The following is a 27,035-nucleotide window of genomic DNA, read 5'->3' as shown; positions in this document are numbered from 1 at the left end:
TAATGAATGTCATGACAAACTTGTTAATGCAGATAATATTTCCTTTAGTAATGTTCCATTACCTGTTGCTGTTCCATCAACATCTAATATTCAGGGTGTTCCTGTTAACATAAGAGTTTTTGTTTCTAAATCTATTAAGAAGGCTATGTCTGTTATTCCTCATTCTAGTAAACGTAAAAGGTCTTTTAAAACTTCTCATTTTTCAGATGAATTTTTAAATGAACATCATCATTCTGATTCTGATAATGTTTCTTCTGGTTCAGAGGATTCTGTTTCAGAGGTTGATACTGATAAATCTTCATATTTATTTAAAATGGAATTTATTCGTTCTTTGCTTAAATAAGTCTTAATTGCATTAGAAATAGAGGAATCTGGTCCTCTTGATACTAAATCTAAACGTTTGAATACGGTTTTTAAACCTCCTGTAGTTATTCCAGAGGTTTTTCCTGTCCCTGATGCTATTTCTGAAGTAATTTCCAGGGAATGGAATAATTTGGGTAATTCATTTACTCCTTCTAAACGGTTTAAGCAATTATATCCTGTGCCATCTGACAGATTAGAGTTTTGGGACAAAATCCCTAAGGTTGATGGGGCTTTCTCTACTCTTGCTAAACGTACTACTATTCCTACGGCAGATAGTACTTGCTTTAAGGATCCTTTAGATAGGAAAATTGAATCCTTTCTAAGAAAAGCTTACTTATGTTCAGGTAATCTTCTTAGACCTGCTATATCTTTGGCGGATGTTGCTGCAGCTTCAACTTTCTGGTTGGAAGATTTAGTACAACAAGTAACAGATCATAATACTCATAGCATTGTTAATCTTCTTCAACATGCTAATAATTTTATCTGTGATGCCATCTTTGATATCATTAGGGTTGATGTCAAGTATATGTCTTTAGCTATTTTAGCTAGAAGAGCTTTATGGCTTAAAACTTGGAATGCTGATATGTCTTCTAAGTCAACTTTGCTTGCCCTTTCTTTCCAGGGAAATAAATTGTTTGGTTCACAGTTGGATTCTATTATTTCAACTGTTACTGGGGGGAAATGAACTTTTTTACCACAGAATAAAAAATCTAAAGGTAAATTTAGGTCTGCTAATCGTTTTCGTTCCTTTCGTCACAATAAGGAACAAAAGCCTGATCCTTCCCCTACAGGAGCGGTATCAGTTTGGAAACCATCTCCAGTCTGGAATAAATCCAAGCCTTTTAGAAAGCCAAAGCCAGCTCCCAAGTCCACATGAAGGTGCGGCCCTCATTCCAGCCCAGCTGGTAGGGGGCAGATTACGATTTTTCAAAGAAATTTGGATCAATTCGATTCACAATCTTTGGATTCAGAACATTGTTTCACAAGGGTACAGAATAGGCTTCAAGATAAGGCCTCCTGCAAGAAGATTTTTTCTTTCACGTGTCCCAATAAATCCAGTGAATGCTCAAGCATTTCTGAAATGTGTTTCAGATCTAGATTTGGCTGGAGTAATTATGCCAGTTCCAGTTCTGGAACAGGGGCTGGGGTTTTATTCAAATCTCTTCATTGTAGAATTCCTTCAGACCAGTTCTGGATTTAAAAATATTGAATCATTATGTAAGGATACCAACATTCAAAATGGTAACTATAAGGACTATTCTGCCTTTTGTTCAGCAAGGGCATTATATGTCCACAATAGATTTACAAGATGCATATCTGCATATTCCGATTCATCCAGATCACTATCAGTTTCTGAGATTCTCTTTCCTAGACAAGCATTACCAGTTTGTGGCTCTGCCGTTTGGCCTAGCAACAGCTCCAAGGATTTTTACAAAGGTTCTCGGTGCCCTTCTATCTGTAATCAGAGAACAGGGTATTGTGGTATTTCCTTATTTGGACGATATCTTGGTACTTGCTCAGTCTTCACATTTAGCAGAATCTCATACGAATCAACTTGTATCGTTTCTTCGAGAACATGGTTGGAGGATCAATTTACCAAAGAGTTCGTTGATTCCTCAGACAAGGGTAACCTTTTTAGGTTTCCAGATAGATTCAGTGTTCATGACTCTGTCTCTGACGGACAAGAGACGTCTGAAATTGGTTTCAGCTTGTCGAAACCTTCAGTCTCAATCATTCCCTTCGGTAGCCTTATGCATGGAAATTCTAGGTCTTATGACTGCTGCATCGGACGCGATCCCCTTTGCTCGTTTTCACATGCGACCTCTTCAGCTCTGTATGCTGAACCAGTGGTGCAGGGATTATACAAAGCTATCTCAATTAATATCTTTAAAACCGATTGTTCGACACTCTCTGACGTGGTGGACAGACCACCATCGTTTAGTTCAGGGGGCTTCTTTTGTTCTTCCAACCTCGACTGTGATCTCAACAGATGCAAGTCTGACAGGTTGGGGAGCTGTATGGGGGTCTCTGACAGCACAAGGGGTTTGGGAATCTCAGGAGGCAAGATTACCAATCAACATTTTGGAAGTCCGTGCAATTTTCAGAGCTCTTCAGTCGTGGCCTCTTCTAAAGAGAGAGTCTTTCATTTGTTTCCAGACGGACAATGTCACAACCGTGGCATATGTCAATCATCAAGGAGGGACTCACAGTCCTCTGGCTATGAAAGAAGTATATTGAATACTTGTATGGGCGGAATCCAGCTCCTGTCTAATTTCTGCGGTTCATATCCCAGGTATAGACAATTGGGAAGCGGATTATCTCAGTCACCAAATGCTACATCCGGGCGAATGGTCTCCCAGAGGTATTTCTTCAGATTGTTCAAATATGGGGACTTCCAGAAATAGATCTGATGGCTTCTCATCTAAACAAGAAGCTTCCCAGGTATCTGTCCAGATCCAGGGATCCTCAGGCGGAAGCAGTGGATGCATTGTCACTTCCTTGGAAGTATCATCCTGCTTATATCTTTCCGCCTTTAGTTCTTCTTCCAAGAGTGATTTCCAAGATTCTAAAGGAGCGTTCGTTTGTTCTGCTGGTGGCTCTAACATGGCCTCACAGGTTTTGGTATGCAGATCTTGTCCGGATGGCTACTTGCCAACCGTGGACTCTTCCGTTAAGACCAGACCTTCTATCGCAAGGTCCTTTTTTCCATCAGGATTCTCAGTCATAGAGGTTTCTCTGACTCCGTAATTAATACTATGTTACAGGCTCGCAAATCTGTATCTAGGAAGTTATATTATCGAGTCTGGAAGACTTACATTTCTTGGTGTTCTTCTCATCATTTTTCTTGGCATTCTTTTAGAATTCCTAGAATTTTACAGTTTCTTCAGGATGGTTTGGATAAAGGTTTGTCTGCAAGTTCCTTGAAAGGACAAATCTCTTCTCTTTCTGTTCTTTTTCACAGAAAGATTGCTAGTCTTCCTGATATTCATTGTTTTGTACAGGCTTTGGTTCGTATAAAACCTGTTATTAAGTCATTTTCTCCTCCTTGGAGTCTGAATTTGGTTCTAGTAGCTCTTCAAGCTCCTCCGTTTGAACCTATGCATTCGCTGGATATTAAATTACTTTCTTGGGAAGTTTTATTTCTTTTGGCCATCTCTTCTGCTAGAAGAGTTTCTGAATTATCTGCTCTTTCTTGTGAGTCTCCTTTTCTGATTTTTCATCAGGATAAGGCGGTGTTGCGAACTTCATTTAAATTCTTACCTAAGGTTGTGAAATCTAACAACATTAGTAGAGAAATTGTGGTTCCTTCATTGTGTCCTAATCCTAAGAACTCTAAGGAAAGATCGTTGCATTCTTTGGATGTAGTTAGAGCTTTGAAATATTATGTTGAAGCTACTAAAGATTTCCGAAAGACTTCTAGTCTATTTGTTATCTTTTCTGGTTCTAGGAAAGGTCAGAAGGCTTCTGCCATTTCTTTGGCATCTTGGTTAAAGTCTTTGATTCATCATGCTTATGTTGAGTCGGGTAGAACTCCGCCTCAATGGTTTACAGCTCATTCGACTAGGTCAGTCTCTACTTCCTGGGCTTTTAAGAATGAAGCTTCGGTTGATCAGATTTGCAAAGCAGCAACTTGGTCTTCTTTGCATACTTTTACTAAATTCTACCATTTTGATGTGTTTTCTTCTTCTGAAGCAGTTTTTGGTAGAAAAGTACTTCAGGCAGCTGATTCAGTTTGATTCTTCTGTTTATAATTTCAGTTTTTTTCATTATAAGATTTAAACTTTGTTTTGGGTGTGGATTATTTTTCAGCGGAATTGGCTGTCTTTATTTTATCCCTCCCTCTCTAGTGACTCTTGCGTGGAAGATCCACATCTTGGGTATTCATTATCCCATACGTCACTAGCTCATGGACTCTTGCTAATTACATGAAAGAAAACATAATTTATGTAAGAACTTACCTGATAAATTAATTTCTTTCATATTAGCAAGAGTCCATGAGGCCCGCCCTTTTTGTGGTGGTTATGATTTTTTTGTATAAAGCACAATTATTCCAATTCCTTATTTTTTATGCTTTCGCACTTTTTTCTTATCACCCCACTTCTTGGCTATTCGTTAAACTGATTTGTGAGTGTGGTGAGGGGTGTATTTATAGGCATTTTGAGGTTTGGGAAACTTTGCCCCTCCTGGTAGGAATGTATATCCCATACGTCACTAGCTCATGGACTCTTGCTAATATGAAAGAAATGAATTTATCAGGTAAGTTCTTACATAAATTATGTTATTTCTTTTCTTTAGTCGTTGTTCCTACGTGTGAGAGACTTTGTAATCATATGTTGGAATCCCTTTCAGCAGGCTCTGTATCAGTGATATCCAAGTGGTTAAGTCTATCTATTTTATGTTTATTCATTATCCAATGTATCCATCGGTTTTGCAAGTGGCCTGATGTGTCCTGCATCCACGCTGCGGATTCGGACATCGTATAGATATCCTCTATTTTGTCTATTACTTCAGACCACCTTGGAGCCCCCACTTTCCAGTACCTAGCTATGCATGTTCTTGTAGCAGTGCAGAGAATATTGATTAATGTGTTGAAAGATTCCTGTGGAATGTGTAGTAGAGCTTGAGATGCTGTCAGCTTACATGTGTCCCCCAGTATTGTCTCCAGTAGTTTTGCAAGGTTATCCCATGTAGGTTTTATTTTTGGGAACTCCCACCACATGTGAATATAAGATCCGATCTCTGTACAGCCTCTGTAACATAGCCTGTTTCTCTGGGGAGTATAATGTGATGAATTTAATGGTGTGAGGTACCATCTATATGAAGTCTTGAGTGCGTTTTCTATAATCCTCTACTAATCTTGGAAAAAATATTTTGCCATTCTTCCTTTTCGTGTATTTCCCCTAGGTCTTGTTCCCATCTTTCATGTAGTTTTAGCTTTGTTTGATTCTAAGCTTCCTGAATTGCTAAATCTGTGAGATAATTTTATTTTTCCTATTAGGTGACATTATGAGCCGTTCCAAAGTGGTGTATGTGGTGGATGCATTGCCTTGTCTGAATTTATTGATAGCACTAGAGACTTGTAGATATAAAAAACCATTGAAGATCAATTGGGTGTATTTTTTCCCTTAGCTGTGTGTATGTCATCGTTTTCCCCTTGTCCAAAAAATCTGCCACTCTGTACAATCCCTTATTCTCCCATTTTGTTATCTGTATCTGGAAATCAGTGTGTAATAGTGTTCTTATTGGAGTTGTCAGAGATTGCGCTGGGATTAACTTCAGCATCTTTGTGAGAGTGAGCCAGATCTGTTTAGTGTCTTCCGTAACCCTTAACTTTCTTAGTGGCCTGTGTGTTATGACAGTGGGATTCCAAATAATATCGGTTGCATTATTCATTCCCCCTATATCTGCTTCAATAGAGGGCCAAGTGAGATCTCTACAGTCTTTAGCTAGCAATGTAGCCTGTGCTAGCCTAGCTGCCTGATAGTAGTCCACCATGTTGGGTACTCCCATGCCCCCCATATTTTTATGTTGTTTTAGGGTATGTGCGGCTATTCTAGCCGTTTTGTTACCTCTTATGAATTTAATTATGTCTGATTGGAGATCTTCTAACTCCTTTTGTGGAACTTTAATAGGGAGGGCCCTGAATAGGTACAATAATCTTGGTAGGACATTCATTTTTACTGCTGAAAGTCTCCCGTACCACGAAAAGCTACCCTTCTTCCATTTCATTATGTCCTTCCTAATAATTTTAAAAAGTGGGGAATAGTTTGCCTGGAATAAGGTTTCCAATGTGGTAGTGATATATATCCCTAAATATTTGATAGAATGTCTAGCCCATTTGAAATCAAAGTTGGCTTCTATTAATTTTTGTGTGTGGGTTGGTAGTGATATTGGGAGCCTCACATTTGTCCGAGTTAATTTTGAATCCCGATATACTAGAGAATTCGTCTAATAATTTATAGAGATTGGGAAGGGACACCATAGGTTGGGTGAGCGTTAATAAAATATCGTCCGCAAATAGTGTTAATTTATGTTCCCCCTTAATTAATTGTATACCCTTAATATCTTTTGTGTTCCGTATACAGGCCGCCAGTGGTTCCACACATAGGGCAAATAAGAGTGGTGATAGCGGACATCCCTGGCGGGTACCATTTAATATGTTAATGGGCCTTGATTGGTATCCTGCTGCTCTTACTATGGCCGATGGGGCCGAGTAAAGATTCCCTATAGCCTTGATGAATTTCTCCCCAAATCCCACATGTTTTAGGACATCCAACATATATGACCAATCCACCCTATCGAATGCCTTCTCTGCATCCAGCGATAGAAGCAGAGAAGGCGTTTCTGTTCCCCCCAGATACTCTACCATGGCTATTGTGCGACGTACATTATCTGGGGCCTCCCTATCTTTTATGAAACCTACTTGGTCGGGGTGGATCATAGAGGGTAAATGTAGTTTAAGCCTATTTGCTAATATTTTCGTAAAGATTTTTACATCTTGATTAATTAACAAAATTATTCTGTAATTTTGGGGTAGTTTAGAATTTTTCCCTGGTTTTGGAATTACCACTATCTTCGCTCGGAGTAAGTCTGGGGGGATCTGAGCACCTTGCATAATATCATTACAAAATTTGTGCAAGTGGGAAATCAAATTTGTTTTAAACAATTTGTAGTACTCCCCCGAAAAACCATCTGGTCCCGGAGCTTTTCCATTTTTAAGGTCTCGTATTGCTAAATTGATTTCCTCCCTAGTAATCTCTGCGTCCATTGCTTCTGCTCCCTCCTTGTCTAATTTGGGTATACCCGCCCTCTCTAATAATTGGGACTTAAGAACCTCTGTTTGTGTGGTGTGTTGGGCTGTGTGCCCATTATAAAGGGTCTCATAATAATGAGCAAAACAATCTGCAATTTCTTTTGGGTGTGAGGTTACATTCCCATCTGGCTTTTGGATTTGCCTAATTGTCATGTCTTTCGTTCTTTCCCTCAACTTGTAAGCAAGATATCTGTCCGGTTTATTTGCGTATAAAAAATAAAATATTTTTAATTTGTGCATTGATCTAAGGGAGTTTTTCTTAAGGATTTTATTAAGTGATTTTCTTTTTTGAGCCAGATTATCTACGATTGCCTGCGACATTGTGGATCTGTGTACTCTCTCTAGATCTTCTATTTCTTGTTGCAGTGAATCAACTGCTGCTCTAATTTTTTTCGTATATTTTGTTTTTTCTTTTATCAACATCCCTCTCATATAAGGTTTATGAGGTGCCCATGTAATTGTCGGGCCACTTAGAGGGTTTGAATTCGTTCTCCAGTATTCTTTAAGATTTTCAAGAATGCTGGAGTGTATATCCGGCTGTTTTAATAATACTGGATCATAGGTCCAGGATCTCTGTCTGTTTATGTTTATTATCCCTTCCATTTGTATTTGAATTATAGAATGGTCCGACCACACTGAGGCATGGATACTCGATGATACTAAACTAGGTAGCAGTGTCTGACTAATATATATATAATCGATCTTGGTGTATTTTCTATGTGCAGGTGAATAGTAGGTTTGGTCTACTGTCTGGCCATATAGCTCTGTCCAAGTATCTAAAATGTTATGACTCTCCAGAGTTTCCCTAACAGATTTAGAGATAGATTGGAGTCTTAGTTGTTTGCTTGTAATTTTGGGGGAAGCATCTGTTTTATATGTGTTTAAGTTGATATTAAAGTCTCCTGCCAAGATAATTCTTGTTTACGACCATTGAGTTAATATATGTGAAAGATTGTTAAAAAAAGGTGTGTTGCTGCTCATTTGGAGCATATATGTTACAGAGTGTAACCTGCATTCCCTGTATAATACCCCTAACTATTAGATACCTGTCTCCCTTGTCTTTTATTACCTCTTCCTTGGTAAATTGGAGTGAGTTATGTATGAGGATAGAAACCCCCCTCTTTTTGCTGTCAGTTGTGGCATGAAAATGTTGCTGAAAATGTTTAGACCAGTATTTGGGTATTTGTTGATGTACGAAGTGTGTCTCTTGTAGAAATATGATTTTGGCTCCTAGATTGTGGTATTCTGCAAGTGCTGTCTTTCTCTTTATATCTGTATTTAGACCTCTTACATTGTGAGATATTATCTGTAATTTAGCTACCATTTGTATTTTCCTCCCTCCTCTCCCCTCTGTACCTGCTTAGCATTTCCATCACGCTCTCACACCTGTTTTCCATTCTCTGATTTTCAGCTCTCTGAAGGAAAATTTTGTCACAATACTGCTCGACGGTACTTAAAATAAAAATAAAGAACCACATTTTAACTATGGTTAAACAATTGTATGCATCATGAACAATGTGTAAGTTTTGTAACTCCCATAAAAACATCTTGCTCTGGTTAAACATGTAGTTATAGTAAGAACATTCTAGCTTTTTCCCATTATAGAATGGGACTTGAGTGTTTTAACTTCTGAACGACCTGGTTCATCTTGCTCATAACGTAAACAGGTTAGTCTCCAAAAAAATTTTTTAAAAAAAGGATTACACTCCTAACTATCTATGAGGTGTTTCAATTAGGTCAGTCAGCAATATTAAGCATTTCGTAATTACTAATTCTAAACTTGTTATCTTGACAGAGAGATGGCGGCTAATCCCACCATCCTCTGTCGCTTACTCACACTAAAGTGGAGACAAAGAGCCTCCAAGCCATATTTCCTCATTTCCCCCACAGGAGAAGGCAAAGAGACAGAAGTCAGCATAAGTAACATATCAGGTCCATGTCTCTAATTAGTCCATCAGGTCTTTTGTTTTCTTTTGGACACTTTTGTCCATCTCTCCGTTTGCTGGACTCCTCTTTGCGGTTGAAAAGGCCTTTTATTGTTGTCTTGTTGGTTATCTGGAACATCTGGACATTCCAATTTGAGTATCTGGCACACTCCAGGAACATCTTGTGCTTCCCTGAGCGTAATGATTTTCCCTTCGTGGTGTATGTAGAGAGCGAAGGGGTATCCCCATCTATATATGATCTGGTTCTTCCGTAGCAGCTGAGTCAAAGGGCGTAGGGCAAATCTTTTTTGTAGCATTTTTACACATAAGTCCTGATATAACTGTATAACAGATCCTTTAAATTTGAAAGTTGGGTTTTTCCTCGCCGCCATCATGAGCTCCTCTTTTTCAGGAAATCGTAGTAGTTTAGTGATCACGTCCCTTGGAGGGTCTGTATCTTTGGGCTTTGCTCTCAGAGCTCTATGAGCTCTCTCCATTTGGTATTTCCCTTCTTCTGTGGATCCTGTGATTGTTTGAAACAATTGTAGTAAATAAGCGGATAGGTCTGGTGTTGCTATGGACTCAGGAATACCTTTCAGGCGAATATTACATCTCCTGCTCCTGTTCTCTAGGTCTTCCAATTTATCATTTACTTCCGCTAGTTCTTGCTGCTGATCAGAGAGTTGTTGCCTAACTGTTGTCATATCTTCCTCCATGGACTCTTCTTTCTCCTCTAAGGTTTCAACCCTGGTGCCTAATTCAGAGATATCTTGCTTAATCTCAGATAGGCTGTTTGATACTGTATTTTGAAGTGCGTCCATTTTCTCCCACATTTTATCAAAAATGGAGGTAATGTCCTGTTTAGAGACTAGCGGTTAGATTTAGAGTTGGGCGGTAGCCGTCAAAACCAGCGTTAGAGGCTCCTAACGCTGGTTTTTACCGCCCTCTGGTATTTGGAGTCAGTCAGGAAAGGGTCTAACGCTCACTTTACAGCCGCAACTTTTCCATACCGCAGATCCCCCTACGCCATTTGAGTATCCTATCTTTTCAATGGGATCTTTCTAACGCCGGTATTTAGAGTCGCGGCTGAAGTGAGCGTTAGAAATCTAACGACAAAACTCCAGCCGCCGAAAAAAAAACTAGCTAAGAGCTTTCTGGGCTAACGCCGGTTTATAAAGCTCTTAACTACTGTGCTCTAAAGTACACTAACACCCATAAACTACCTATGTACCCCTAAACCGAGGTCCCCCCACATCGCCGCCACTCTATTAAATTTTGTAACCCCTAATCTGCCGCTCCGTACACCGCCGCCAGATAAGTTATCCCTATGTACCCCTTATCTGCTGCCCCTAATACCGCCGACCCCTATATTATATTTATTAACCCCTAATCTGCCCCCCCCCCCAACGTCGCCGCCACCTACCTACACTTATTAACCCCTAATCTGCCGAGCGGACCGCACCGCTACTATAATAAAGTTATTAACCCCTAATCCGCCTCACTCCCGCCTCAATAACCCTATAATAAATAGTATTAACCCCCTAATCTGCCCTCCCTAACATCGCCGACCCCTAACTTCAAACATTAACCCCTAATCTGCCGACCGGAGCTCACCACTATTCTAATACATTTTTTAACCCCTAAAGCTAAGTCTAACCCTAACACTAACACCCCCCTAAGTTAAATATAATTTTTATCTAACGAAATAAATTAACTCTTATTATATAAATTATTCCTATTTAAAGCTAAATACTTACCTGTAAAATAAACCCTAACATAGCTACACTATAAATAATAATTATATTGTAGCTATTTTAGGATTAATATTTATTTTACAGGCAACTTTGTATTTATTTTAATCAGGTACAATAGCTATTAAATAGTTAATAACTATTTAATAGCTACCTAGTTAAAATAATTACAAAATTACCTGTGAAATAAATCCTAACCTAAGTTACAATTAAACCTAACACTACACTATCAATAAATAAATTAAATAAACTACCTACAATTACCTACAATTAATCCTAACACTACACTATCAATAAATTAATTAAATAAAATACCTACAAATAACTACAATTAAATAAACTAACTAAAGTACAAAAAATAAAAAAGCTAAGTTACAAAAAATAGAAAAATATTTACAAACATTAGAAAAATATTACAACAATTTTAAACTAATTACACCTTCTCTAAGCCCCCTAATAAAATAACAAAGACCCCCAAAATAAAAAAAAAATGCCCTACCCTATTCTAAATTAAAAAGTTCAAAGCTCTTTTACCTTACCAGCCCTGAAAATGGCCATTTGCGGGGCATGCCCCAAAGAATTCAGCTCTTTTGCCTGTAAAAAAAAACATACAACCCCCCCCCCAACATTACAACCCACCACCCACATACCCCTAATCTAACCCAAACCCCCCTTAAATAAACCTAACACTAAGCCCCTGAAGATCTTCCTACCTTATCTTCACCATGCCAGGTTCACCGATCCGTCCTCGGAAGTCTTGATCCAAGCCTCGGAAGTGTTGATCCAAGCCCAAGCGGGGGCTGAAGAGTGACGTCCATCCTCCGGCTGAAGTCTTGATCCAAACGGGCAGAAGAGGACATCCGGACCGGCAAACATCTTCTTCCAAGCCGCATCTTCTATGTTCTTCAATCCGATGACGACCGGCTGATCTTCAAGACCTCCAGCGCGGATCCATCCATCTTCACCGACGACTTCCCGACGAATGACGGTTCCTTTAAGGGACGTCATCCAAGATGGCGTCCCTCGAATTCTGATTGGCTGATAGGATTCTATCAGCCAATAGGAATTAAGGTAGGAAAATTCTGATTGGCTGATGGAATCAGCCAATCAGAATCAAGTTCAATCCGATTGGCTGATCCAATCAGCCAATCAGATTGAGCTTGCATTCTATTGGCTGTTCCGATCAGCCAATAGAATGCGAGCTCAATCTGATTGGCTGATTGGATCAGCCAATCGGATTGAACTTGATTCTGATTGGCTGATTCCATCAGCCAATCAGAATTTTCCTACCTTAATTCCGATTGGCTGATAGAATCCTATCAGCCAATCGGAATTCGAGGGACGCCATCTTGGATGACATCCCTTAAAGGAACCGTCATTCGTCGGGAAGTCGTCGGTGAAGATGGATCCGCGCTGGAGGTCTTGAAGATCAGCCGGTCGTCATCGGATTGAAGAACATAGAAGATGCGGCTTGGAAGAAGATGTTTGCCGGTCCGGGTGTCCTTTTCTGCCCGCTTGGATCAAGACTTCAGCCGGAGGATGGACGTCACTCTTCAGCCCCCGCTTGGGCTTGGATCAACACTTCCGAGGCTTGGATCAAGACTTCCGAGGACGGATCGGTGAACCTGGAATGGTGAAGATAAGGTCGGAAGATCTTCAGGGGCTTAGTGTTAGTTTTATTTAAGGGGGGTTTGGGTTAGATTAGGGGTATGTGGGTGGTGGGTTGTAATGTTGAGGGGGGTATTGTATGTTTTTTTTTACAGGCAAAAGAGCTGAATTCTTTGGGGCATGCCCGCAAATGGCCCTTTTCAGGGCTGGTAAGGTAAAAGAGCTTTGAACTTTTTTAATTTAGAATAGGGTAGGGCATTTTTTTATTTTGGGGGTCTTTGTTATTTTATTAGGGGGCTTAGAGTAGGTGTAATTAGTTTAAAATTGTTGTAATATTTTTCTAATGTTTGTAAATATTTTTTTATTTTTTGTAACTTAGCTTTTTTTATTTTTTGTACTTTAGTTAGTTTATTTAATTGTAGTTATTTGTAGGTATTTTATTTAATTAATTTATTGATAGTGTAGTGTTAGGTTTAATTGTATCTTAGGTTAGGATTTATTTTACAGGTAATTTTGTAATTATTTTAACTAGGTAGCTATTAAATAGTTATTAACTATTTAATAGCTATTGTACCTGGTTAAAATAAATACAAAGTTGCCTGTAAAATAAATATAAATCATAAAATAGCTACAATATAATTATAATTTATATTGTAGCTATATTAGGGTTTATTTTACAGGTAAGTATTTAGCTTTAAATAGGAATAATTTATTTAATAATAGTTAATTTATTTTGTTAGATAAAAATTATATTTAACTTAGGGGGGTGTTAGTGTTAGGGTTAGACTTAGCTTTAGGGGTTAATACATTTATTATAGTAGCGGTGAGCTCCGATCGGCAGATTAGGGGTTAATTATTGTAGGTAGCCGGTGGCGACGTGGGGGGCAGATTAGGGGTTAATAAATATAATATAGGGGTCGGCAGTGTTAGGGGCAGCAGATTAGGGGTACATAACTAATGTATGTTGCGGGGGTGTACGGAGCAGCAGATTAGGGGTTAATAATAATATGCAGGTGTCAGCGATAGCGGGGGCGGCAGATTAGGCGTTAATAAGTGTAAGGTTAGGGGTGTTTAGACTCGGGGTTCATGTTAGAGTGTTAGGTGCAGACGTAGGAAGTCTTTCCCTATAGAAAACAATGGGACTGCGTTAGGAGCTGAACGCTGATTTTTTGCAGGTGTTAGTTTTTTTTTCAGCTCAAACTGCCCCATTGTTTTCTATGGGGGAATCGTGCACGAGCACGTTTTTGAAGCTGGCCGCGTCCATAAGCACCGCTGGTATCGAGAGTTGCAGTGGCGTTAAATTATGCTCTACGCTCCCTTTTTGGAGCCTAACGCACTGAAAACCCAGCCATTCTGTGAACTCTAAATACCAGCAGTATTTAAAAGGTGCGGGGGGAAAAAAGCACGCGTAGCTAACGCACCCCTTTGGTCGCAGAACTCTAAATCTAGCCGTAGGTGTTTAATATCAGCCTTAGTGACTGGAGTATCAGATCCAACATCTTTAGTTGATTCCCCATCAGATTCCATTTCCTCCTCTAGCACTACCTCTCCCTTTTCTTTTGTTTTATCTCCTTTGGTTGGTTTAAAGAAATCATGAGCAGCCCCCAGCTTACTTGGTGTTGTCATTTTATTGTGTCTCCTAGCTGCCATGCCGAGATTTGCAAAGTTTTCGTGTAAAAACAAAAACATACACTTTTAAATTCTGCCTTTTCACTTTCACCTCAGCAGCCAGAATCTGTAGCCCTATAGCGTGATATGTAATGGAGAAAGTGATGCACATAATATTCTTTAATATGTATGTTCCTTTTCTCTCTTTAATAATATGCAAAGTTCTTTAGCATCATATAGTAGCTTTTATTATTTTTGCTGTTTATGAGGAGTCTCCTTCTTTCATACTGACATTAACCTGTGGTCTGTGTGAGGAAAAGTGAAACCATTATGTATGTAGCGCTCTTTTCCACCTGTCTGTTCGCCTTGTGCTGCGCACATATTCCTAGAAGTATTTCCCCATCTTGGCTATAACTTCTGTGTTCATATCTTGCAGATATTTCTGCACCGATATAGTTGTATCCTTGTTAAGTAGCCCCAACTGTTAATTTCGCTACCCACGTGGCTCCCAAACACTTATGGCTTCCAACTGCGTTGCTGTTCCTGGCACCCTCTGTGTTAAAGTGTGTCGTTCGTGCAGATGCTATTTATCTTACCGGAGCTTGTAGCTGAAATCTCCCTTCTCAGAGGTCTCTATTTTGCTTACTGCGTGGCTCCCCTCCTGTCCGGTAACTTATTTGGTTGCAGGCCCCTCTCTCACAGCGCCATTGTGCTCACCTTTTCTGCTTATAAGCGTGGGTGATGTGTTCAAATAATATTAGGCAACCACCAAGGGCTAACTTAAATTGCTTTTAGTGCCGTTCTCTGTATTCTATATGTAGCTTACACTCATATCTTGCTTCAACTACACAAGGGGCTCTTCCTTCATGTGTCCACCATCATGGCTGGCTTAGCTCCGCCCCCTCCATGGAACTTTAAAGGGACATTAAACGCATACTGAACCCATATTTTTTATTGTGTGATTCAGATAGAGCGTGCAATTTAAAGCAACTTTCTAATTTACTCCTATTATCAATTCTTCTTTGTTCTCTTGCTATCTTTATTTGAAAAGGAAGGCATCTAAGCTTTTTTTTGGTTCAGTACTATGGACAGCAATTTTTTATTGGTGGATGAATTTATCCACCAATCGGCAAGGGCAACCCAGGTTGTTCACCAAAAAGGGGCCGGCATCTAAACTTACATTCTTGCATTTCAAATAAAGATACCAAGAGAATGAAAAAAAAATTGATGATAGGAGTAAATTAGAAAGTTGCTTAAAATGTCATGCTCTATCTGAATCACAAAACAAAAAATTTGGGTTCAGTGTCCCTTTAAACAATTTGAGATGGTAACATAAAATGATAATTCTTATATATAAAAAAAATACAGTTTTCTTTTATCATTTATTTTGTCCACTTCTCCTGTATCCTGTTAGCCTTTCAGTTTCTTTTAGAAATGGAAGTGCAGAACATTGTTATATTCCATACAGCCAGTGGCTGCACACTCTAGTGACCTATTTATAACTGTCCCTAATTGGCCATAGCAGAGAAGGTAACCTAAGTTACAGCATAGCAGCTCCCATTTTTTTTATATATCATACATTAAAACATTACACTTATTTTGTCACTATTTAAACAACTAATGAAACTTTAAAAAATACATTTACATGTTATTCTCAGACAAATCTTTTCTTTGAATGCCTCTTTCTATCTAGCAATTGTTTAGTGTTTAATGTCCCTTAAACTTTTGTGCGTTCTTCAGGCTCAGTCGTTTGAATCAATGCTTGGTCTGGATATTCATGTGATGTCTTGGCCATCTGAGCTTTGTGCTCTATCTTGTGATTTCCCTTAATTGATTTTTCATCAGGATAAAGCAGTTGTCAGAACAAACTAATCTTTCCTCCCTAAGGTTGTTTCTTATTAAAACATCAGTCAGGAAATTGTAGTACCATATCTCTGTCCAGCACCAAAACATGCTAAAGAGAGATTTATTATTAACTTGAATGTGGTATGGGCCTTGAAATTCAAAAATAATTCAGAAATTCTTCCTTATTTATCCACTCTGCCCCTGAACGTATTACTGCTTATTTTACAAGAGCAGTCACCACCTCTTGAGGCTTTAGAAATAAAGCTTTCATTAAAAATTTTTTGCAAGGCAGCTATTTTCTCATCTTTACATTCCTATTCCAAATTCTACCATTTTGCCATGTTTGCCTCTTCTGAGTCTGCTTTTTTTTTAGGAAAGTTCTGTAGGTTGCAGTGCCTGTTTAGTTCCTCTTGCTGCTTAAGAGAAATATGAAACCAAACATTTTCTTTTGAAAATAAGGCAGAGCATATGATTTCTCTTGCAAGATGTATCCAGTCCACGGATTCATCCTTTACTTGTGGGATATTCTCATTCCCTACAGGAAGTGGCAAAGAGAGCACACACAGCAGAGCTGTCCATATAGCTCCCCCTCTAGCTCCACCCCCCAGTCATTCTCTTTGCCGGCTCTAAGCACTAGGGTCTCTCTACGGGAGGGTAAAGTGAATGTGGTGTTAGAATTGTAGTTTTTATTATCTTCAATCAAAAGTTTGTTATTTTAAATGGTACCGGTTTGTACTATTTACTCTCTAGCAGAAAAGTGATGAAGATTTCTGCTGAGAGGAAAATGATTTTAGCATGTTGTAACTAAAATCCACTGCTGTTCCCACACAGGACTGAGGAGTACCAGAAAACTTCAGTTGGGGGGAACGGTTTGCAGGGTAATCTGCAATGAGGTAAGTTCAGTCATTTATTTCTAGACAAGACTGAGATAATGCTAGAAGAGACTGACAATATCCCCATAAGGGGAGGGTAAGCTATGGTCACAGACTTAGTAAGGAATTGAATGCTTACATAACAGGGCTTATTATGCTGGTTGACACTGATTCAGGGCAATCAATTGTTTATTCAAGAAAAATATCGTTTGTAGACACTTTGAAAGTCCTTTTGGGGTTCTTTCTGGGGTTATTACCCACATGGCTGGTTTTTAGTCACTTAAGAGTGATTTACTAGGCCTCACAACTCCGGAGTAGAGTGGGAGGGGCCTAATTTTGCGCCTCAGATGCGCAGTTAGAATTGCAGAGAAGTTCATGCTGCTTCACATGGAGGGTCCTGCTGCTGTTTGAGGGCCTTATAGAAGCTATATTCCCCCAAATCTGACCCCTAAGGGCAGGTAGGGCCACAGCAAGGCTGTGGCAAGGTGCTGTACTATTTTTAACCGGGTGTTGGCTTTAGGCTGCTCCGGTTTTTGAAACTTGTGGTGCAATCTTATTAAGGCTTTAGGTACATACTGTGAAAATTTCAGTAGAATTGCTGCATTTTTCACTGTTTTGTAAAATTGTGTGCTCTTTTTATCTCTTAAAGGCACAGTAACGTTTTCTCTTGTTAAGTGTATCCAGTCCACGGATCATCCATTACTTGTGGGATATTCTCCTTCCCAACAGGAAGTTGCAAGAGGATCACCCACAGCAGAGCTGCTATATAGCTCCTCCCCTCACTGCCATACCCAGTCATTCTCTTGCAACTCTCAACAAAGATGGACGTAGTAAGAGGAAAGTGGTGTATTATAGTTAGTTTTTTAACTTCAATCAAAAGTTTATTATTTTTAATGGTACCGGAGTGTACTGTTTCATCTCAGGCAGCATTAGAAGAAGAATCTGCCTGTGATTTCTATGATCTTAGCAGAAGTAACTAAGATTCACTGCCGTTCTCACATATTCTGAGGAGTGAAGTAACTTCAGAGGGGGAATGGGGTGCAGGTTTTCCTGCAATAAGGTATGTGCAGTTAATATATTTTTAGGGATGGAATTTGCTAGAAAAATGCTGCTGATACCGGATTAATGTAAGTTAAGCCTTAAATGCAGTGATAGCTACTGGTATCAGGCTTATTAACAGAGATACATACTCTTATAAAAGTGCAATATAAAACGTTTGCTGGCATGTTAATCGTTTTTATATATGTTTGGTGACAAAACTTATTGGGGCCTAGTTTTTTTCCACATGGCTGGTTTGATTTTTGCCTAGAGACAGTTTCCTGAGGCTTTACACTGTTGCAATATGAGTGGGAAGGGCCTATTTTAGTGCTTTTCTGTGCAGCTAAAAATACTGACAGACATTCAGCTTCCCTCTGCATGATACAGGACATCTCTGAAGGGCTCAAAAGGCTTCAAAGTCGTGTTTGAGGAGGGTAACAATCAAAGTAGACTGTGGCAGTTGTTGTGACTGTGTTTAAAAAAACATTTTTGTCATTTATTATTCTGTTTTTGTTATTAAGGGGTTAATCATCCATTTGCAAGTGGGTGCAATGCTCTGCTGACTTGTTACATACACTGTAAAAATTTTGTTAGTGTAACTGCCTTTTTTCACTGTTATTTCAAATTTTGTCAAAATTTGTTTCTCTTAAAGGCACAGCAACATTTTTTATATTGCTTGTTAACTTGCTTTAAAGTGTTTTCCAAGCTTGCTAGTCTCATTGCTAGTCTGTACAAACATGTCTGAAACAGAGAATACTTGTTCATTATGTTTAAAAGCCATGGTGGAGCCCCACAGGAGAATGTGTACTAAATGTATTGATTTCACCTTAAACAGTAAAGATCAGTCTTTATCTATAAAAGAATTGTCACCAGAGGGGTCTGTCGAGGGAGAAGTTATGCCGACTAACTCTCCCCACGTGTCGGACCCTTCGCCTCCCGCTCAAGGGACGCACGCTAATATGGCGCCAACTACATCAGGGACGCCCATAGCGATTACTTTGCAGGACATGGCTGCAATCATGAATAATACCCTGTCAGAGGTATTATCCAGATTGCCTGAATTGAGAGGCAAGCGCGATAGCTCTGGGGTTAGACGAGATATAGAGCACGTAGATGCTGTAAGAGCCATGTCTGATACTGCGTCACAATATGCAGAACCTGAGGACGGAGAGCTTCAGTCTGTGGGTGACGTCTCTGAATCGGGGAGACCTGATTCAGAGATTTCTAATTTTATATTTAAGCTTGAGAACCTCCGTGCATTGCTTGGGGAGGTATTTGCTGCTCTGAATGACTGTGACACAATTGCAGTGCCAGAGAAATTGTGTAGGCTGGATAAATACTATGCAGTGCCGGTGAGTACTGATGTTTTTCCAATACCTAAAAGGCTTACAGAAATTACTAGTAAGGAGTGGGATAGGCCCGGTGTGCCCTTTTCCCCACCTCCTATATTTAGAAAAAATGTTTCCAATAGATGCTACTACACGGGACTTATGGCAGACTGTCCCTAAGGTGGAGGGAGCAGTTTCTACTTTAGCAAAGCGTACCACTATCCCGGTTGAGGACAGTTGTGCTTTTTCAGATCCAATGGATAAAAAATTAGAGGGTTACCTTAAGAAAAGGTTTTATTTTACAGCCCCTTGCATGCATTGCGCCTGTCACTGCTGCGGCGGCATTCTGGTTTGAGGCCCTGGAAGAGGCCATCCATACAGCTCCATTGACTGAAATTGTTGACAAGCTTAGAACTCTTAAGCTAGCTAACTCATTTGTTTCTGATGCCATTGTTCATTTGACTAAACTAACGGCTAAGAATTTCGGATTCGCCATCCAGGCGCTTTGGGCGCTACGGCTCAAATCCTGGTCAGCTGATGTGACTTCAAAGTCTAAATTACTCAACATTACTTTCAAGGGGCAGACCTTATTCGGGCCTGGTTTGAAAGAAATTATTGCTGACATTACTGGAGGTAAGGGTCATACCCTTCCTCAGGACAGGGCCAAATCAAAGGCCAAACAGTCTAATTTTCGTGCCTTTTGAAATTTCAAGACAGGTGCAGCATCAACTTCCTCTGCTTCAAAACAAGAGGGAAATTTTGCTCAATCCAAGCAGGCCTGGAAACCTAACCAGTCCTGGAACAAGGGCAAGCAGGCCAGAAAGCCTGCTGCTGCCTCTAAGACAGCATGAAGGAGCGGCCCCCTATCCGACAACGGATCTAGTAGGGGGCAGACTCTCTCTCTTCGCCCAGGCGTGGGCAAGAGATGTTCAGGATCCCTGGGCGTTGGAGATCATATCTCAGGGATATCTTCTGGACTTCAAAGCTTCTCCTCCACAAGGGAGATTTCACCTTTCAAGATTATCTGCAAACCAGATAAAGAAAGAGGCATTCCTAAGCTGCGTACAAGATCTCCTTGTAATGGGAGTGATCCATCCAGTTCCGCGGACGGAACAAGGACAGGGGTTTTATTCAAATCTGTTTGTGGTTCCCAAAAAAGAGGGAACCTTCAGACCAATTTTGGATTTAAAGATCCTAAACAAATTCCTCAGAGTTCCGTCATTATGATCCAAGAGGGTCAGTACATGACCACAGTGGACTTAAAGGATGCCTACCTTCACATTCCGATTCACAAGAATCATCATCAGTTCCTGAGGTTTGCCTTTCTAGACAGGCATTACCAATTTGTAGCTCTTCCATTCGGGTTGGCTACAGCCCCAATAATTTTTACAAAGGTTCTGGGCTCACTTCTGGCGGTCCTAAGACCGCGAGGCATAGCGGTGGCTCCTTACCTGGACGATATCCTGATACAGGCGTCAAGCTTTCAAATTGCCAAATCTCATACAGAGATAGTTCTGGCATTCCTGAGGTCGCATGGGTGGAAAGTGAACGAAGAAAAGAGTTCTCTATCTCCTCTCATGAGGGTTTCCTTCCTATGGACTCTAATAGATTCTGTAGAAATGAAAATTTACCTGACGGAGTCCAGGTTATCAAAACTTCTAAATGCTTGCCGTGTTCTTCACTCCATTCCGCGCCCCACGGTGGCTCAGTGCATGGAAGTAATCGGCTTAATGGTAGCGGCGATGGACATAGTGCCATTCGCGCACCTGCATCTCAGACCGCTGCAATTATGCATGCTCAGTCAGTGGAATGGGGATTACACAGATTTGTCCCCTCTACTAAATCTGGATCAGGAAACCAGAGATTATCTTCTCTGGTGGTTATCTCGGGCCCATCTGTCCAAGAGTATGACGTTTCGCAGACCAGATTGGACAATTGTAACAACAGATGCCAGCCTTCTAGGTTGGGGTGCAGTCTGGAACTCCCTGAAGGCTCAGGGTTCATGGACTCAGGAGGAGAAAATCCTCCCAATAAATATTCTGGAGTTAAGAGCAATATTCAATGCTCTTCCGGCTTGGCCTCAGCTAGCAACACTGAGGTTCATCAGATTTCAGTCGGACAACATCACGACTGTGGCTTACATCAACCATCAAGGGGGAACCAGGAGTTCCCTAGCGATGTCAGAAGTCTCCAAGATAATTCGCTGGGCAGAGACTCACTCTTGCCACCTGTCAGCGATCCATATCTCAGGTGTAGAGAACTGGGAGGCGGATTTTCTAAGTCGTCAGACTTTTCATCCGGGGGAATAGGAACTCCATCCGGAGGTGTTTGCTCAATTGGTTCTCCGTTGGGGCAAACCAGAATTGGATCTCATGGCGTCTCGCCAGAACGCCAAGCTTCCTTGTTACGGATCCAGGTCCAGGGACCCAGAAGCGGCACTGATAAATGCTCTAACAGCGCCTTGGTTCTTCAACTTGGCTTATGTGTTTCCACCGTTTCCTCTGCTCCCGAGTCTGATTGTCAAAATCAAACAGGAAAGAGCATCGGTGATATTGATAGCGCCTGCGTGGCCACGCAGGACCTGGTATGCAGACCTAGTGGACATGTCATCCTTTCCACCATGGACTCTGCCTCTGAGACAAAACCTTCTAATACAAGGTCCTTTCAATCATCCGAATCTACTTTCTCTGACACTGACTGCATGGAGATTGAACGCTTGATCCTATCAAAGCGTTGCTTCTCCGAGTCAGTAATTGATACCTTAATACAGGCACGAAAGCCTGTCACCAGGAAAATTTACCACAAGATATGGCGTAAATATCTTCATTGGTGTGAGTCCAAGAATTACTCATGGAGTAGGGTTAGGATTCCTAGGATATTGTCCTTCCTCCAAGATGGTTTGGACAAAGGATTATCAGCTAGTTCTTTAAAAGGACAGATTTCTGCTCTGTCTATTCTTTTACACAAGCGTCTGGCAGAAGTTCCAGACGTTCAGGCATTTTGTCAGGCTTTAGTTAGAATTAAGCCTGTGTTTAAACCTGTTGCTCCTCCATGGAGCTTAAACTTGGTTCTTAAAGTTCTTCAAGGGGTTCCGTTTGAACCCCTTCATTCTATTGATATCAAACTTTTTTCATGGAAAGTTCTGTTTCTGATGGCTATTTCCTCGGCTCGAAGAGTCTCTGAGTTATCTGCCTTACATTGTGATTCTCCTTATCTGATTTTTCATTCAGATAAAGTTGTTCTGCGTACAAAACCTGGGTTTTTACCTAAGGTGGTTTCTAACAAGAATATCAATCAAGAGATTGTTGTTCCATCATTATGTCCTAATCCTTCTTCAAAGAAGGAACATCTTTTGCATAATCTAGACGTAGTCCGTGCCTTGAAGTTTTACTTACAGGCTACTATTTTCGCCAAACATCTAACCTGTTTGTTGTTTACTCTGGACAGAGGAGAGGTCAGAAGGCCTCGGCAACCTCTCTTTCTTTTTGGCTTCGGAGTATAATCCGTTTAGCCTATGAGACTGCTGGACAACAGCCTCCTGAAAGGATTACAGCTCATTCTACTAGAGCTGTGGCTTCCACCTGTTCCTTTAAAAATGAGGCCTCTGTTGAACAGATTTGCAAGGCTGCAACTTGGTCTTCGCTTCATCCTTTTTCCAAATTTTCCAAATTTGATACTTTTGCTTCTTCGGAGGCTGTTTTTGGGAGAAAGGTTCTACAGGCAGTGGTTCCTTCCGTTTAAGTTCCTGCCTTGTCCCTCCCATCATCCGTGTACTTTAGCTTTGGTATTGGTATCCCACAAGTAATGGATGATCCGTGGACTGGATACACTTAACAAGAGAAAACATAATTTATGCTTACCTGATAAATTTATTTCTCTTGTAGTGTATCCAGTCCACGGCCCGCCCTGTCCTTTTCAGGCAGGTCTAAATTTTAATTAAACTACAGTCACCACTGCACCCTATGGTTTCTCCTTTCTCGGCTTGTTTCGGTCGAATGACTGGATATGGCAGTGAGGGGAGAAGCTATATAGCAGTTCTGCTGTGGGTGATCCTCTTACAGCTTCCTGTTGGGAAGGAGAATATCCCACAAGTAATGGATGATCCGTGGACTGAATACACTACAAGAGAAATAAATTTATCAGGTAAGCATAAATTATGTTTTTTTCAAATTGTGTTTTTTATTTGATTAAAGTGATTTCCAAGCCTGCTTGTATATATTACTAGTCTATTAAACATGTCTGACACTAAGGAAAATCCTTGTTCAATGTGTTTAGAAGCCATGGTGGAACCCCCTCTCAGAATGTGTCCCACTTGTACTGATATGTCTATACACTTTAAAGATCATATTGTTGCACTTAAAAATGTGGCCTAAGATTATTCTCTAACTGAAGGTAACGAGAGTAGCCTGTCTGCCTCTCCCCAAGTGTCACAACCAGTTACGCCCGCGCAGGCGACGCCTAGTACCTCTAGTGCGTCTAACACTTTTATATTACAAGACTTAGCGGCAGTCATGGATAATTCTCTTACAGCCTTCTTATCTAAACTGCCCGTGTTACCCGCAAAGCGTGATAGCTCCGTTTTAAGAACAGATTATGAGCATTCTGACGCTTTGGTAGCCGTATCCGATATACCCTCACAGCGCTCTGAAGTGGGAGCGAGGGATTTGATGTCTGAGGGAGAAGTCTCTGTTTCAGAAAGGGTTCCTCCTCAGACAGATTCAGATACATTGGCTTTTAAATTTAAACTAGAACACCTCCGCGTTTTGCTTAGGGAGGTATTAGCTACTCTGCATGACTGCGACCCTTTGGTGATCCCAAAGAAATTGTGTAAAATGGACAAGTACCTAGAGGTCCCTGTTTACACGGATACGTTTCTGGTCCCTAAGAGGATTGCAGATATCGTTACTAGGGAGTGGGATAGACCAGGTGTTCCCTTTGCTCCCCCTCCTTTTTTTAAGAAAATGTTCCCCATACCTGACCCTGTGCGGGACTCATGGCAGACGGTCCCTAAGGTGGAGGGGGCTATTTCTACACTTGCTAAACACACAACCATACCAATTGAAGACAGTTGTGCTTTTAAAGACCCTATGGATAAGAAGTTAGAGGGTTTACTTAAGAAAATTTTTGTTCAACAAGGTTTTCTTCTCCAACCTATTGCCTGCATTATTCCTGTAACTACTGCAGCTGCTTTCTGGTTTGAGGCGCTGGAAGACTCGCTCCAGACGGAGACCTCATATGAGGAAATTATGGATAGAATTAAGGCTCTAAAGCTAGCTAATTCTTTTATCACTGACACCGCTTTCCAAATAGCTAAGTTAGCGGCAAAAAATTCAGGTTTCGCCATTTTGGCGCGCAGGGAGCTATGGCTAAAGTCCTGGTCGGCCGATGTGTCGTCTAAATCCAAGCTTTTGAACATTCCTTTCAAAGGAAAGACCCTCTTTGGGCCTGAATTGAAAGAGATTATTTCAGATATCACCGGGGGAAAAGGCCATGCTCTCCCTCAGGACAAGCCCTTTAAGTCAAAGGACAAAGCTAATTTTCGTTCCTTTCACAATTTCAGGAACGGCCCCGCTTCATCCTCTCCGGCTGCAAAGCAAGAGGGTAACACTTCACAGCCCAAGGCAACCTGGAAACCTTACCAGGGCTGGAATAAGGGTAAACAGGCCAAAAAGCCTGCAGCTGCCACCAAGGCAGCATGAAGGGGTAGCCCCCAATCCGGGACCAGATCTAGTAGGGGGCAGACTCTCTCTCTTCGCTCAGGCCTGGGCAAGAGATGTACACGATCCTTGGGCTTTAGAGATTGTAGCCCAGGGATACCTTCTAGAATTCAAGGACTGTCCTCCAAGGGGAAGGTTCCACATTTATCGTCTGTCTACAGATCAGACAAAGAAAGAGGCATTTTTTTACGCTGTGTACAAGATTTACTTACAATGGGAGTGATCCACCCAGTTCCAATTGCAGAACAAGGACTGGGGTTTTACTCAAACCTGTTTGTGGTTCCCAAAAGAGAAGGAACTTTCAGACCAATCCTGGATCTCAAAATTCTAAACAAATTCCTCATAGTCCCATCATTTAAGATGGAGAGCATTCGGACAATCTTACCAATGATCCAGGAGGGTCAATATATGACTACCTTGGATCTAAAGGATGCGTATCTGCATATTCCTATCCACAAAGATCATCACCAGTTTCTCAGGTTCGCCTTTCTGGACAAGCATTATCAGTTTGTGGCTCTTCCTTTCGGGTTGGCCACTGCTCCCAGAATTTTCACAAAGGTGCTAGGGTCCCTCCTGGCGGTTCTAAGACCGCGGGGCATAGCAGTGGCGCCTTACTTAGACGACATCTTAATTCAGGCGTCGACTTTGCAAAGAACCAAGTCTCACACGGAGATCGTATTGGCCTTTCTGAGGTCTCACGGGTGGAAGGTGAACGTAAAAAAGAGTTCTCTCTCCCCCCTCACAAGAGTTCCCTTCCTAGGGACTCTAATAGACTCGATAGAAATGAAAATATTTCTGACGGAGGTCAGAAAATTAAAACTCTTAACTACTTGCCGAGTTCTTCATTCTATTCCCCGGCCATCTGTGGCTCAGTGCATGGAGACAATCGGATTAATGGTAGCGGCAATGGACATAGTCCCTTTTGCTCGGATACACCTCAGACCACTGCAACTATGCATGCTCAGACAGTGGAATGGGGATTATGCAGATTTGTCTCCTCAAATTCAGTTGGACCAGGAAACCAGAGATTCTCTTCTCTGGTGGTTGTCTCAGGATCACCTGTCTCAGGGAATATGTTTCCGCAGACCAGAGTGGATCATTGTAATGACCGACGCCAGTCTGTTAGGCTGGGGGTGCGGTCTGGGACTCCCTGAAAGCTCAGGGCTAATGGTCTCGGGAAGAAAAGATTCTCCCGATAAACATTCTGGAACTGAGGGCGATATTTCACGCTCTTCAGGCATGGCCTCAACTAGCTGCGGCCAAATTCATCAGATTTCAGTCGGACAACATCACGACTGTAGCTTACGTCAATCATCAGGGGGTTCCCTAGCGATGACGGAATTAACCAAAATAATAAGGTGGGCGGAGGATCACTCCTGCCAGCTCTCAGCAATTCACATCCCAGGAGTAGACAACTGGGAGGCGGATTTTCTAAGTCGTCAGACTTTTCACCCGGGGGAGTGGGAACTCCACCCGGAGGTGTTTGCCCAGCTGACTCAGCTATGGGGCACTCCAGAGTTGGATCTGATGGCGTCCCGTCAAAACACCAAACTTCCTCTCTACGGGTCCTGGTCCCGGGACCCCAAGGCGGTATTGATAGATGCTCTAGCAGCGCCTTGGTCCTTCAATCTGGCTTATGTTTTTCCACCGTTTCCCCTTCTCCCTCGTCTGGTTGCCAGAATCAAGCAGGAGAAGGCTTCGGTGATTCTGATAGTGCCTGCGTGGCCACGCAGGACTTGGTATGCAGACCTAGTGGACATGTCATCTGTCCCACCATGGACACTGCCAATGAGGCAGGATCTTCTAATACAGGGTCCGTTCAAGCATCCAAATCTAGTTTCTCTACGTCTGACTGCTTGGAGATTGAACGCTTAATTCTAAAGCGTGGTTTCTCTGAGTCAGTTATAGATACTCTGATTCAGGCTAGAAAGCCTGTCACCAGGAAAATCTATCATAATATATGGCGGAAATATCTTTGTTGGTGTGAATCCAAGGGTTACTCATAGAGTAAGATTAGGATTCCAAGGATATTGTCCTTTCTCCAAGAAGGATTGGAGAAGGGATTGTCAGCTAGTTCCTTAAAAGGACAAATATCTGCTTTGTCTATCCTGTTACACAAGCGTCTGGCAGAAGTACCAGACGTTCAAGCGTTTGCTCAGGCTTTAG

General features: G+C 41.2%; 1 protein-coding gene across 1 annotated transcript in view; it reads left to right on the top strand.

The window, feature by feature from the left end:
* Window positions 1-27,035, top strand: part of TEX14 (testis expressed 14, intercellular bridge forming factor) — a 733,261-nt gene that overhangs the window by 98,217 nt on the left and 608,009 nt on the right. The window contains exon 5 of the mRNA XM_053705409.1: window positions 7,940-7,960. Coding sequence (XP_053561384.1) covers window positions 7,940-7,960 — 21 coding nt within the window. The remainder of the gene's footprint in view (window positions 1-7,939; window positions 7,961-27,035) is intronic.

The sequence above is a fragment of the Bombina bombina genome, chromosome 3 (genome assembly GCF_027579735.1).
Source record: "Bombina bombina isolate aBomBom1 chromosome 3, aBomBom1.pri, whole genome shotgun sequence".
Lineage (NCBI taxonomy): Eukaryota > Metazoa > Chordata > Amphibia > Anura > Bombinatoridae > Bombina > Bombina bombina.
Note: the sequence above shows the minus strand (reverse complement) of the source record. Positions and strands in the feature narration are given on the sequence as shown.